The sequence below is a fragment of the Verticillium alfalfae genome, genomic scaffold (assembly GCF_000150825.1).
Source record: "Verticillium alfalfae VaMs.102 supercont1.5 genomic scaffold, whole genome shotgun sequence".
Classification (NCBI taxonomy): Eukaryota; Fungi; Ascomycota; class Sordariomycetes; order Glomerellales; family Plectosphaerellaceae; genus Verticillium; species Verticillium alfalfae.
Genome location: NW_003315034.1, coordinates 599,540 through 610,619, shown reverse-complemented (window position 1 = coordinate 610,619; position 11,080 = coordinate 599,540). Strand labels below are relative to the sequence as shown.

Genomic DNA, 11,080 nt, shown 5'->3' with positions numbered 1-11,080 from the left:
TTCGCTGTCTTATGTTCCGTCTCGCGCTGTGGGTGTATGAGGGGACCGGGCACGAGATAGTCCTGGAGGGTGAGGAGGAGTAGAAGTATGAATATCGAAATGATGAATTAAAAATGATCGCTAGTGTCTATGCTGAGGTTGATGATGAAGAAATGCTAGATAGTGAGTGTCCGTCCTTGCTGCTGACGACGATGCAAAAATGAATGTCCTTCCAAGGTCTCAATGAAAGTTCCGTGGACTTAAAAATGTACAAGAAGTTGTGCCGATGTCAATGTATCACCGCTGGTCCTGTAAAGGTAGGGCCTCATACTTGGTCTCCTCTCCATACGCCATGGCTCGGCGGTGTCTCTGTACCCAGTCGACGCCATGCGTTAGACGCTGCCGTACGACAGATCTGAAGTACCAGGTGCCCACAATGGCGAGGAGGGCGAGGATGGAAAATTCGACGACAAATGATATGGAGATTGACGATCCCCGTGACGGAGCCTTCATCAGAGGAATCTCCGTCGCGAAATATCTCGATATGGGCATCGACGTTGCGAAAATTGTACCATCCAGATCCATGGCAGCGACGCGCACATACTCCGCGGCTTCCTTGGGAATCTCGAATTTCGTCTCGAAGCTCTCCTTCGTAATCACCTCGTGATCAGCGAAGCGCTTTCCGCCTGGTTCTGTGCTGCTCTGGAGGCGCCATTGATCGACCTGTGTGGCACCGTTCCAGCTGACATATAATGCCCCCTCCTTGGGCTTCACGACAACAGTCGGCCGCGTCTTCGGCTTGCCAACCCAGGGGTACTTGAAGGTCCGATAGTTCTTGCACCAGCCGAGTCGCGCTAGGTGCACGGCGCCGATGTGTACGTCGCATAGCGCTTTTCCTGCAGACGAGAACTCGGTGAAGGCAGGCGTGTGACCCCAGCCGACGAGGACATTGCCAGACTTTCGCAGTGTCTGAACGGAACCCTGCGAACCAACAGAGAACTTCTGGGGTGACACGTAACTCTGCTTCAACTCGGCCGTCTGAGTGGCGATGTCGAGGGCGATTACGAGACCGCTGCTATGCTTACTCGTGCGGAGTCTATCGTAAGCACCGTTATCGAAGACGGAAATGGTACTTTCGTCAACCCAAGAGGCGTGGTGCTGCCACGAGAAGGAGGTGGCCGCGCCATCCGAGAGATCCGTGAAATTGTTGGCTGCTCCACCAAGCTGCCATAGCACCTGACCGTTCCTAGCATCGATACAGACAACGGCACACATGTAGCGTGACGACACTAGGTAATTGCCCATGGCGTCCTGGTCGATGCTGTTGATGTGGAAAAAGTCAAATGCCGTGGGCTCCTTGCGGCCGAACTTGCCGATGGGGGCGCGGCTCGCGGCGACGGCGAAGTGATCTGAAGCTCGCCACTGGAAGAGCAGCTCACCCGTGGCGATGTCGACCTCTTGGAAGAGGCTGTCAATGAGCCAGCCGTCAGCAATGTCGTAGGCGGAAAGATCCCCACGTCTCTTCTCGTAGATGGTCATGAGAGCCGTGCCGTGGTCTGTGATGCGGAACTCGTGGAGGTCGCCAGTGAAGTCACCGACCGGCACAATTTTCTTGAACACCTCATAGGAGGAATCGAGCTGGTGAGCATTAGACCCTTTGTTCACTCTTCTGGTCCCCTCATGTCCTCCTGCTCGAACGAGGGATTGGGATTTCGCATCTCACCATCAAGTAGTAGCCCATGCCGAAGGTGCCGTTGTCGGTCCCATGCCAAAAGGTAATGTAGTCTTCCCCTTGGTACGATTGCACCTTGACGTCCATGGCCTGCCCCCATTCCGTGTTCATCCACACGAGGTTTCCCTGCTGGTCGAGGATCATGGGCCCCGGCGTCTGCACTGACCGGCCGCGGGGCGCCATGAAGAGCAAGCCGTCATCGCATTTGGGGTCTGAACGGAGGACGTTGGGCCAGGGCGACGACGCCCCGAGCGACTCGTAGTGCACCTGGGGATAGGCACCATACACGCCCCAGTCGTAGAGCAGCGAGTTGTCGGCGTAGGGCGCGTAGCCTGCCCCTGCCGCTCTCGAGGTGGAGGGTTGCAGGAGCAGCAGCAACGAGACCCAAGTTGCCGCGCCCATCGCTCAAAGTGGTCTATCGAGAAGACGAAGCAAGGAGGATGTTGAGCAGCAGAGCCAAGAGTGGGATGAATGGTGAAAAGGGAAAATGGAGGGAAGAGAAGCGAGGTTTAAAATTACGACGTGAATGTCCCGTCCGTGTCATCTGGAAGGGAAGGAACGAACAACCTTCAGTAGGTAGGTAGCCAAAGACCCTTGAGGCAAGTGATGAGCGGGGGCTCATGAGCGCTATCAGCGCCCTGGAAAGTGCCGTGTGTTCCGCCCACAGTAGCACCCCCCGATTCGTGCTTCGGCGGGCACATGCGTTCTGTAGCATTCAATACATCTAAACGCAAATAAGGGACCTACTTGCTCTGCCCCCTTTTCAACCTGGTCACTGATGGTTGGTAATCTTACCCACCCACCTGGGTGCGCGCTCTCGCTTTCCCCGCGAAATACGACTTGGCATTTACAAATGTACAAATGGTCCCGAATCCGAGACGCATCCGACGTAGCGAAGAGCTTCCTTGGACTGCCATGACGGAGGGGCATCCTCGACCGCGCAACATCGCAGACCTTTTCGTTCGCCTGCTGCATGGAGTTTGGGGTGCGCTTGAGAAAAGCACAGCCCGGTTCTGGCGCCCGACCTCCTGTGGTACTGATCTCTACCTTGCTTACCATGCCTTATGGTATCTAGGGAGGTACCTCAGGTGTACCTAGGCACGTCGGCTCACAGCCACGGCCGCACTCAGCTGCAACGTCTAGGATACCATAACATGGTGGCCTCACCACATCATCTGATTGGAACTGTTCTCCTTATCCAGCGCGTCACATTGATCCATACCATGCAGCTAAGACCGACGGCAGGATGCGTCTGAACAAGGCTGGCATGTTGCGAGCTGAGTTCTGTTGACCATATAAGGCGCCAGGCTGCAACTTGCGTTGTCAACGCAGCCTGGCCGTGTCTGCTCCTATTCTAAAGACTTGTCGCCTATGTGCTCTGCACAGGCCCCAGGCTCGCAGCCCGTGAGCCATCGACCATCGACCTGCAAAACATCATGGCAGCGCCGGCCAATGACCCGCCAGCTCTCAAGGGCGCAGACCCTATCATCCATAGTGAAGATTCAAACGGTCAATGCCAGGATGCCTATGGTCCAGGCTCCCCTCGCCCATCAATACGTACAGACGCGGACTGGGTCCTGTGGCAGCAAGTACTGGAGTCGGCTAAAGCCGTGTGCCTTGGTTCTACGACCTCACAATACGGACCGCCTACGCAGCAGGATCAAGAGGCACCTGCAAGTGATGGAGACGCACAAGTTCTAGTGCTAGACGAGGTCAATAGGCTCGTAGCGCCCGACAACGTGTACAGGCGGCGTCGTGCACCAGGGCTCGAATGGCGGAGCAAAAGTAGAGTGCGAGGGTTCCAAGGCTCTGGTCTTCTTCGGCGTTCTGCGCGAACATATCCTCCTCTTCGTCGACTTGTGTCAGCTCAGCTTGGGCACGAATACCGAGGGTCCTGACCTTTTCAACGACACTGCGATGGACCGTGGTGACGAGCCGCCCACGAATCAGAAACGCGAGGGAAATACATTGAAAAATCGCCTCGCGCGCTTGCAAGCCCAGATTCATCACCACGATGCTTCTTTTGCGCCAGGTTGCGAACCCTACAACGAGTACTTCACCGACGCGATCGACTACCTCACGACAACCCTGATCGATGTGTTACCAGAGCCCGCTGACGACTACCGCATGAAGCCAATTCTGATTGCTCTGGTGGCCAGGCTGGCAGCCAGACTCAAGCAGATGAACCGACACCTGCATCTCCCTGCCCCTGAGCTGCAGAAGGAATCCTTGATTGCTCAGTTCTGCAGCGATCTCATACCCTTGGCTTGTTGGGATTGGTTAGGGTACGAAATCGACAGTCTTCAACGCCATGTGGTTCATCTCTTCAGGGAGGCTGCTCTGAATCTTCCCAACTCGCTACAGATCAGCTCCCCTACTGATTTGAGAAAAACACTGGAAATGTACGACTGTTCCATTACGAAAGAAGTCATGGTCCTTTTCAAAGGCTACGATGGCGAAATCGGAACAGGGAGCCATGCCGGCTTGGACAGATTAACGCGACACATTGCTGCTATGGTCTACCGAAAGTGCAGTGAGGCGGCAGAGCAGCCACGCCCTCTCGCGAGGGTGGGATCTCGTTCCCCCGTCACTATAGAATGCAGCATGAACATTGAGCCTTGTTCACGTATTCAAGGGTCCAGTCGGAGGGAGCTGTTTTCCTTGGAGAGTATAGTTGCTGTCTTGATCCCGTATTCGATGGTTTCCGGCGCATTCACTGTCAGACTGGACCAGCTTGTCACCATGTGCAGCATTTCCTCAAAAGGGCTTGATAATAACTTTGTGACGTATTATACTCATCGCCTGCGCCTCCCAAGCCTCTATAAAATATGCGTCAACATATCGAAGCCTCGGATGAGACAAGACTGCAACTATATCTCCCGGGTCAACCATATTTCCATGATCGACCGAAATGTGCTATTGAAACACGTCGACGTCAACCAGCTAATGCAATCGGAGTGGAACCGCAGGGCGCGAATCCGCGAGCGTCTGGCGGTATCGCAGACATTGGAGGACGATTCCTCGGCCGTAGACGACATGTCAAACTGGAGCAACGAGAAGCGCAGAAAGATTTTTGAAATGGCCCAAGATGAGTATAACACCTGGGTTGTTGACGAAAACTCCATCGTTGTACCGTACAAGCAATACGCCTGGAGTTTCTTGGGTATTGCGGCTACCCTCGTGATCGGCGGGTTGGCCTTCGGATTCAGTATCGGCGAAAGGATAGAAGGTGTAGATCCTTTCAACATCAGCGTCTTCTGCTGGGGTCTAGCGGCGTTCATGCTTGTATTAGTCAAGGCCGTCCGGGTCGAATACTGGTCTTGGCATCGTTTTCTCCGTGGGGAGGTAGCATGCCGGTCGATTACAGAAGTCGTGTCCGTCACAGGCATGAATCCGCAGGTTCTACTGGTGATCCTGCTTCGACTTGATGATCGTATGTTTCTCCAGACACGGGGTCCATTCAACACTATGTTCCGGCGCCACACGGATGACCCCCAAAGTGGGTTTTCGATCAACGTCCCGATCAAAGCGACAACTGCATTCGAGGGGACTCATACCGGTGATGGTGCAAGGCGAGCAGGGCCTGGGATTGGTACTCCTGCGAGCCAACACTTGGGCAACATTCAACTCCGTCAAGAACCAGCAAACTTTGAAAACGGGCTACACTGCCGCGATGTCCTGCATCCAGGGTCATGGGCCCCGGATAAATCGGTGCCTTGTTACCGACTTTCGAGGGGTGACATGAAGGTAGTGCGAGTGCTCGACGTGTACGGGGCAGACAGCTACCTGTACTAGCTAGCTCATGTTCACAGTTTGTTCGACGTTTGGTCTCAGAAGCCGCTCTGCCGTGCGAGAATGCGAGAAAGCAGCGTCAACAGCAAATAACAATGTCTCGCGATGGATAGCCGATGTCGCGCCACAGCAGTCCTACCGAGAGTCCTCGGCCCGTTCACGTCAGAGAGGCCTACCCAGCGCGATCACCGGCCCAGCCGTGCCGTGGGCGACGCGTCCGGGACGACGGTAAGGGTCCTTCACGAAACGGAGGCGCCAGACTGTCGGAGTTGGGCCATGGCCGACGCAGCCGGGCCGCAGGCCAGAAGCGGGTGTAGGGCAGAGCAGAGGTGCCATGTGGTCGTAGTATATGGCTGTCGAGTCTTGCTCTCGATTCGGGCACAGACGTCGTGGTCGATCGTGAAACGCCCAAGAGGGATCAGCGAAACAACAACCTTATCTGTAGGTTGAGGTTCAGGTGAGCTGGCGGACGTCAAGCGCCCCGGACAGATTGACAATCGCGTGGGGCACACGGACGAGAAGGTGAGACGCTGGCACACGACGCCCCGGCAGGCGTGCCGAGAGGCTGTCGGGAGATGTGATTTCGAAGTTGGGTGACGAGAGTAATGGGTGTTGGCCTGCCTCTCGTAAGGCACCTTACCATTAGGTACCTTAGGTACCCAGGTAGGCACCTAGCTAGGTAGATATGAAGACGTCCTCAAATTGCGGGTTGTTGGATGTGCATGCTGTAGCAGGCTAAATGCAGGTGCCCATTCGAACATGATTGTAGCTGTCATTCTGACGATGGCAAACATGACCAGACGCGGTATCGGCGGCAGCAGGCGCGACGGGAGTGGACTGGCAATGGCAGGAGCAATGGTTGCCCCCTGTGGTTGCAGCTTCCTCTGCAACCCAGTGCATTGTTGGGGGCCGACGGCTAATGTTGGGTGGCGTGCATGGGGCTGACTTTTTGGGGCATCCAATGAGGGCGGGACAAGATGCGCACTGAAACATGGCGAAAATGTGCCCAGACTGAACATCACCATGTCCATCATCATCTCCTTCCTTCATCCTTCTGACCACCAGCATCAGCCCCTGACTTTGCTCTATTGCCACTAACCCGCACAGATATTGACAGGTGGTGCTGGCGTGCTGGCACCATCATTGACGTGCTTGACCGGATACTGGAACACCGGCCATCCGACGATTTCCGCGTCATCTGTTCTAACGGGCTCTACGTTGCATACCCACGCACTCGTTCGGAGAGCGGAACGTGCGCTCAGCGCAGAGCGAGACTGACTCCGCCAACCTTGAGATGCATCACATCCGGTATGCCGAATAACTCACTCGTCCGGTGTCCGTTGTCCATCTCTTCAGCCGGCGGCCTGTGCCCACGAGACCCATCCATGGCAGAGCTTCCGAGACGCATCATCACGTCGCACAGCGGCCAACGGCATCAGCAGCACAATCCGATGTTAGTCACAGGCCTACCCAACATCAACTGCAACAACCTGGCCATTTCGTCCCGCTGTGCTGTTGACCTCGATGCTCCAAGGCCACGCTGGCGACCATTGGCCACTCCGGAACCAAGAGCCCCTTGCATGCCGAACCGCCAGCGGCGTCATCGGCAGGGGGGGCAAGAGAGGTTGGGTTGGGGAGGAGGAGGCGCAGGACTACAGGACTGCAGGACTCCTCCAACAAACAAACCAACCAAGACGACCACAAGATGGACAGGGGGGGATGGCGGCCTGGGCACTCGCACCCGGCCAATCATCCTTCCCCCGAAGCTGCTTGGTTCCTTCGTCGCTGGGCTCCCGTCAGCAAATATGGATTTATTTGTTTCGTCTGCAACGCACGCGGCTCGGAAACCCAGCATCTGCAGATTGAAGCTGCTACGTGCCACGACATACAACGGGTTTCTGAGACCTGTGGCCCCCAACCGTCCTGCACCCCTTCCAAAGGGCGGTCGTCAAGACGTGCCCCTGCGAGACGGACCTGTCTCTTCTTCCCTATCATCTTTCCTGGTGTGGGCAGGCAGTTTGTCGATGGGCGTGACATGGTCGATTGACTTGCAGGAGGTTCGACCTCGTCAAAACAGGGTAGCAAGAGCCCAGTGAGAGCATACGCATGCCCCGCGTTGGGCCCAATGAAACCACTGGTCGCGATGGCGTCGCCTTGGTTGGCTTGGTTAGTTTGTCCCATGTTGTAGCTTCAGGTTGGCTTCTGTGCGCCGTGCACGTATGCAGGCGAACTTGGTTGCCCGCACGGTCGCTCAAATCTTTGAGGTGAGGGTGCTTCGATTGCCACGCTCAGCAAGCGACGCAAGTGTGTACACGGCTGGGGCTCCGACGCAGGGGACTCCCCACGAACTTAGATCTCCCTTGGTCTGCCGCTAGTTCGGACGGAGCCAGGCGACCTCTTGTCTGACGGCACATGGGCGGCTTCCTGATGGATGGACAGTTGCATGGATGCCTGCCTCCCTCTAGCTGCATTGCTACACCCCTTTGCAGGACCACAGGAATTACCAGACTCTATTGGTTTTGGAAAAGCACTTGGGCAAGTGAAGGGACTTCGGAAGGGTGAGGTCTCTGGGTGTAGATGTGTAGCCCAGAGGCTTAGATGTCTTTGCAAATGTCTCGAATCAGAGGCGACATGTCAAAGTGGTACGCGCCGAGCAGTGTGATGGGGGTTCACTCTGCCTCTGTTGCTGCCGGGCTGCCGTGCTGACGCTCAGCCTCCTTCTTTTTTGGCTCATCCACTAACAAAGTAGTCTGTTACCGTGCATATGGGATCGTGTGCCTTCACGCTCCTTGGCTCTGTGGTCTGTGGTCCAGGTAGCCTTGGCCTCCTCCCCTCGTCCTTCTCGCCCGCCACTTTGACGAGACAGGCTTAAGCCCCCTTCACGGCACTCCGGCTTGTACAAGGCTCAAGGCGCACTCAAATGCTCCATCGGGTTACATCTGGCACACATGATGAACAAAGCACCCGTCATCTTTGTCGTGGCTTGGCCCGTTCTGCCTGCGGTATAAGATCGACAAATGTTTCCCCCCACTCCACTTTGAATACACCTCCTCATCTCAACCGAACGTCAATCACTCCCGCACATCCCACTCCGCCTTGATCCCCCCCCCCCCCGGTCTGGTCTGAGAGATTTCATTTATTGGCACTACTGGTACATTAGGAAGGAGCAATCCTCTGTTTTACAAGATCACCCTTCGGTTGTTCTCCTAGCTTTGCCCACCTACATCTACAAGTCGTTTACCCTCCCCCCCCAATCGTTTGGTGCTCTCCTCATCTCCATACTACCACGACCGAATCGTCGTCACCTTGAAAACAACTGTCACACTCCCTTCCCGTGTCTAACTTCTCATCGTACAAAATGCGTACTCAGTCGGTTCTGTCGATTATCATGGCCGCGGCCATCGGTCGCGTTGCCGCTCAGGAGGAACCTGTCACTGGTGTATGTGTTTCCCTTGGCCCAGGGCTATGGATATGGTACCATCGTTACTGACACAATGGCAGGAGCTTGGTGACGCCCCCATCGTTGAGGGCAACCCGCCCGGTGTCGTCTACGAGGCCGTCCTTCCCGAGGACCCTTTCTTCGCCGGCGTCGACATTGAGGGCAACGTCAAGGGCTCCATCACGGCCATCTCGGCTCCCGACGGCGTCGGTGTCGAATTCAAGGTCACTTTCTCGAACCTGCCCAAGGAAGGTGGCCCCTTTGCCTACCACATCCACGACTCTCCGGCCACCGACGGCAACTGCACCTCGACTCGCGCTCATCTTGACCCTTACAAGCGCGGCCAGGCCATTCCCTGCAACCCCGAGGCCCCCGAGACTTGCGAGGTCGGTGATCTTTCCGGAAAAGCACGGCTTCGTCGAGTCATCCGACGACCCTTTCGAGGCCCCTACGTCGACCCTTACTCGTCTCTTATCGAGGGCCAGGGCTCCCTTCTTCGGCAACCCGCAGCTTCGTCCTTCACTTCAGCAGCAACCTCACGCGCATCACGTGCGCCAACTTTGAGCTCAAGGCTGGAGGATTCTGCCGCAGCCCCCCAAGCCCGGACATGGCGACAATTGCACTTCCAGCCGCGTCCCCGGCGCCCCGGCGCCCACGGGTGTCGTGCCCGAGCCGACCGAAAGCGAGAGCCTCGTTCCCGTGCCTACTGCTGCCGCCATCATGAGCACCGTCCCCGTTGGCCTTCTTGGCTTGGGTGTCATGGCTGCCGTGTTTGGCCTGTAAACGTTGGGCTTTGGGGAAGGAAATGTGGTTGACGTCCGAGGGGGGCTTGCCGGGCGAGAGACTTCTGCAGGAGGACGCCCTCCCGCACTTCTATGTTCATTTTTTGGTGTGTGTTACATTACGAGAAAGGCTCTTCTGGTTGATACCATTGCGCCCTTGCGCGCATAATAATGAAGGGGGGAGTCTCGGTTCATAGTATTAATGGAAGCATGGTCACGATGGCTGCATTCGACTTCTCTACAAGACACGCGAATATGATGACTGGGGTTAGCGAGGCCAAGGTACAGGATTCTTGTCAGAACTCAGAAGAGCTTCCTTTGAGCCCAAGGCCAATGGCCACGAATTCATGCTCGTAGCCACAGGTCCAGCAGATGAGTGCTGGCTGGTGTCTTTGTTCCATTGGACATGACAGTAAGCTGCCAAGGTGCCTCGTTGGGCTGAGCACCGACAATTCGAGATCTCAAACCATATCCTTCCAACCGAAGGTCTTCGCCAGATGGTGATCTGGGTCAGGGGCGCTCAGCCAGATTGTGCCTGATCCTTCCGCGCAGGAACCCATGCTATCCTCATGGCCTAGGATCCAGCCAAGCACATGGAGCCTCTCACGAAAACAGCATCACACAATGTGTCACAAGGGGTCCCGGTGACAAACTGCAGTGTCTAGATGCGGGCGCCGAATGATAAACCAACGACAGGGCTGCCCTCAGCTTCATGGCCCTCGTACGACCATCATCTCCGAACCCTCGATCAAGACCGTTATCCTGCTGCCGTGACACGAGGTCCAAACCGGTTTGCTCTCTCACTTGCCCCTCCCTTTGCTGCCCCGCCCGCTCCTTCACCCGGCCCGCTCGTGGCTCGTCAGCAGCCGTCATGCCTGGCACCCTGACCATCTGCACGCTCGACGCATGCCGCGATGCCACGACAAACTCCTTCTTCGGCGCCCGCCCAATATGCCCTTCATGCTGACCCGCCTCCTCGCCGACCTCGCCCGCGTGCCAGGCTGGTGCGCCCGCCTCGCGGTCTCGCGCGACCCCTGGGCCCGCTGGCCCTGGGCGTAGTCCGCCGTCGCCCTGTCCGCGGCGTCCGTCCTGCTGAGCGCCAGCCTGTACCTCGCCACGCCAGCGCTGCTGCGGAGGTGCTGGTCGTTGCCCATCCTGTGCTTTGGCTTTCTGGCGAGAGTGGTCGTCATGTCGGCGGCGCGATCGGTGACAGCGGCGGGGCCATGGACGAGGGGAAGGGGACGTTTGCGAGGCTGCCGGACGTGGGCTTTGAGATCAATTGCGGAACGGCGCAGAAGGAGGTGGAGGAGCCGCCAACGTGTTATGATCCGCAGATGATTCGCAGTCTTTGGGCCG

At 56.8% G+C, this 11,080-nt stretch overlaps 6 protein-coding genes across 6 annotated transcripts in view; 3 read left to right on the top strand and 3 right to left on the bottom strand.

Moving 5' to 3' along the window:
- The window catches only part of VDBG_04512 (conserved hypothetical protein), a gene marked incomplete at both ends in the record, with an annotated part of 1,799 nt that extends 1,716 nt beyond the window's left edge, over nt 1-83 (top strand). The window contains one exon of the mRNA XM_003004860.1: nt 42-83. Coding sequence (XP_003004906.1) covers nt 42-83 — 42 coding nt within the window. The remainder of the gene's footprint in view (nt 1-41) is intronic.
- Nucleotides 84-276: 193 nt separating this feature from the next.
- Nucleotides 277-2,113, bottom strand: VDBG_04511 (conserved hypothetical protein; the record flags this gene model as incomplete). The annotated part of the gene is made up of 2 exons (XM_003004859.1): nt 277-1,617; nt 1,703-2,113. 2 exons carry the CDS (start codon nt 2,111-2,113, stop codon nt 277-279), a joined length of 1,752 nt encoding a protein of 583 aa, XP_003004905.1.
- Nucleotides 2,114-3,147: 1,034 nt separating this feature from the next.
- On the top strand, nt 3,148-5,506 carry VDBG_04510 (conserved hypothetical protein; the record flags this gene model as incomplete). The annotated part of the gene is made up of 2 exons (XM_003004858.1): nt 3,148-3,388; nt 3,459-5,506. 2 exons carry the CDS (start codon nt 3,148-3,150, stop codon nt 5,504-5,506), a joined length of 2,289 nt encoding a protein of 762 aa, XP_003004904.1.
- Nucleotides 5,507-7,215: 1,709 nt separating this feature from the next.
- VDBG_04509 (hypothetical protein) lies at nt 7,216-7,789 on the bottom strand (the record flags this gene model as incomplete). The annotated part of the gene is made up of 1 exon (XM_003004857.1): nt 7,216-7,789. The coding sequence occupies one exon, from the start codon at nt 7,682-7,684 to the stop codon at nt 7,253-7,255; it is 432 nt and encodes a 143-aa protein (XP_003004903.1).
- A 1,072-nt stretch (nt 7,790-8,861) lies between these two features.
- VDBG_04508 (cytosolic Cu/Zn superoxide dismutase) lies at nt 8,862-9,853 on the top strand (the record flags this gene model as incomplete). Its single annotated transcript, XM_003004856.1, has 2 exons — nt 8,862-8,942; nt 9,005-9,853. 2 exons carry the CDS (start codon nt 8,862-8,864, stop codon nt 9,755-9,757), a joined length of 834 nt encoding a protein of 277 aa, XP_003004902.1.
- Nucleotides 9,854-10,593: 740 nt separating this feature from the next.
- VDBG_04507 (predicted protein) lies at nt 10,594-10,914 on the bottom strand (the record flags this gene model as incomplete). Its single annotated transcript, XM_003004855.1, has 1 exon — nt 10,594-10,914. The coding sequence occupies one exon, from the start codon at nt 10,912-10,914 to the stop codon at nt 10,594-10,596; it is 321 nt and encodes a 106-aa protein (XP_003004901.1).
- Nucleotides 10,915-11,080: the final 166 nt, after the last annotated feature.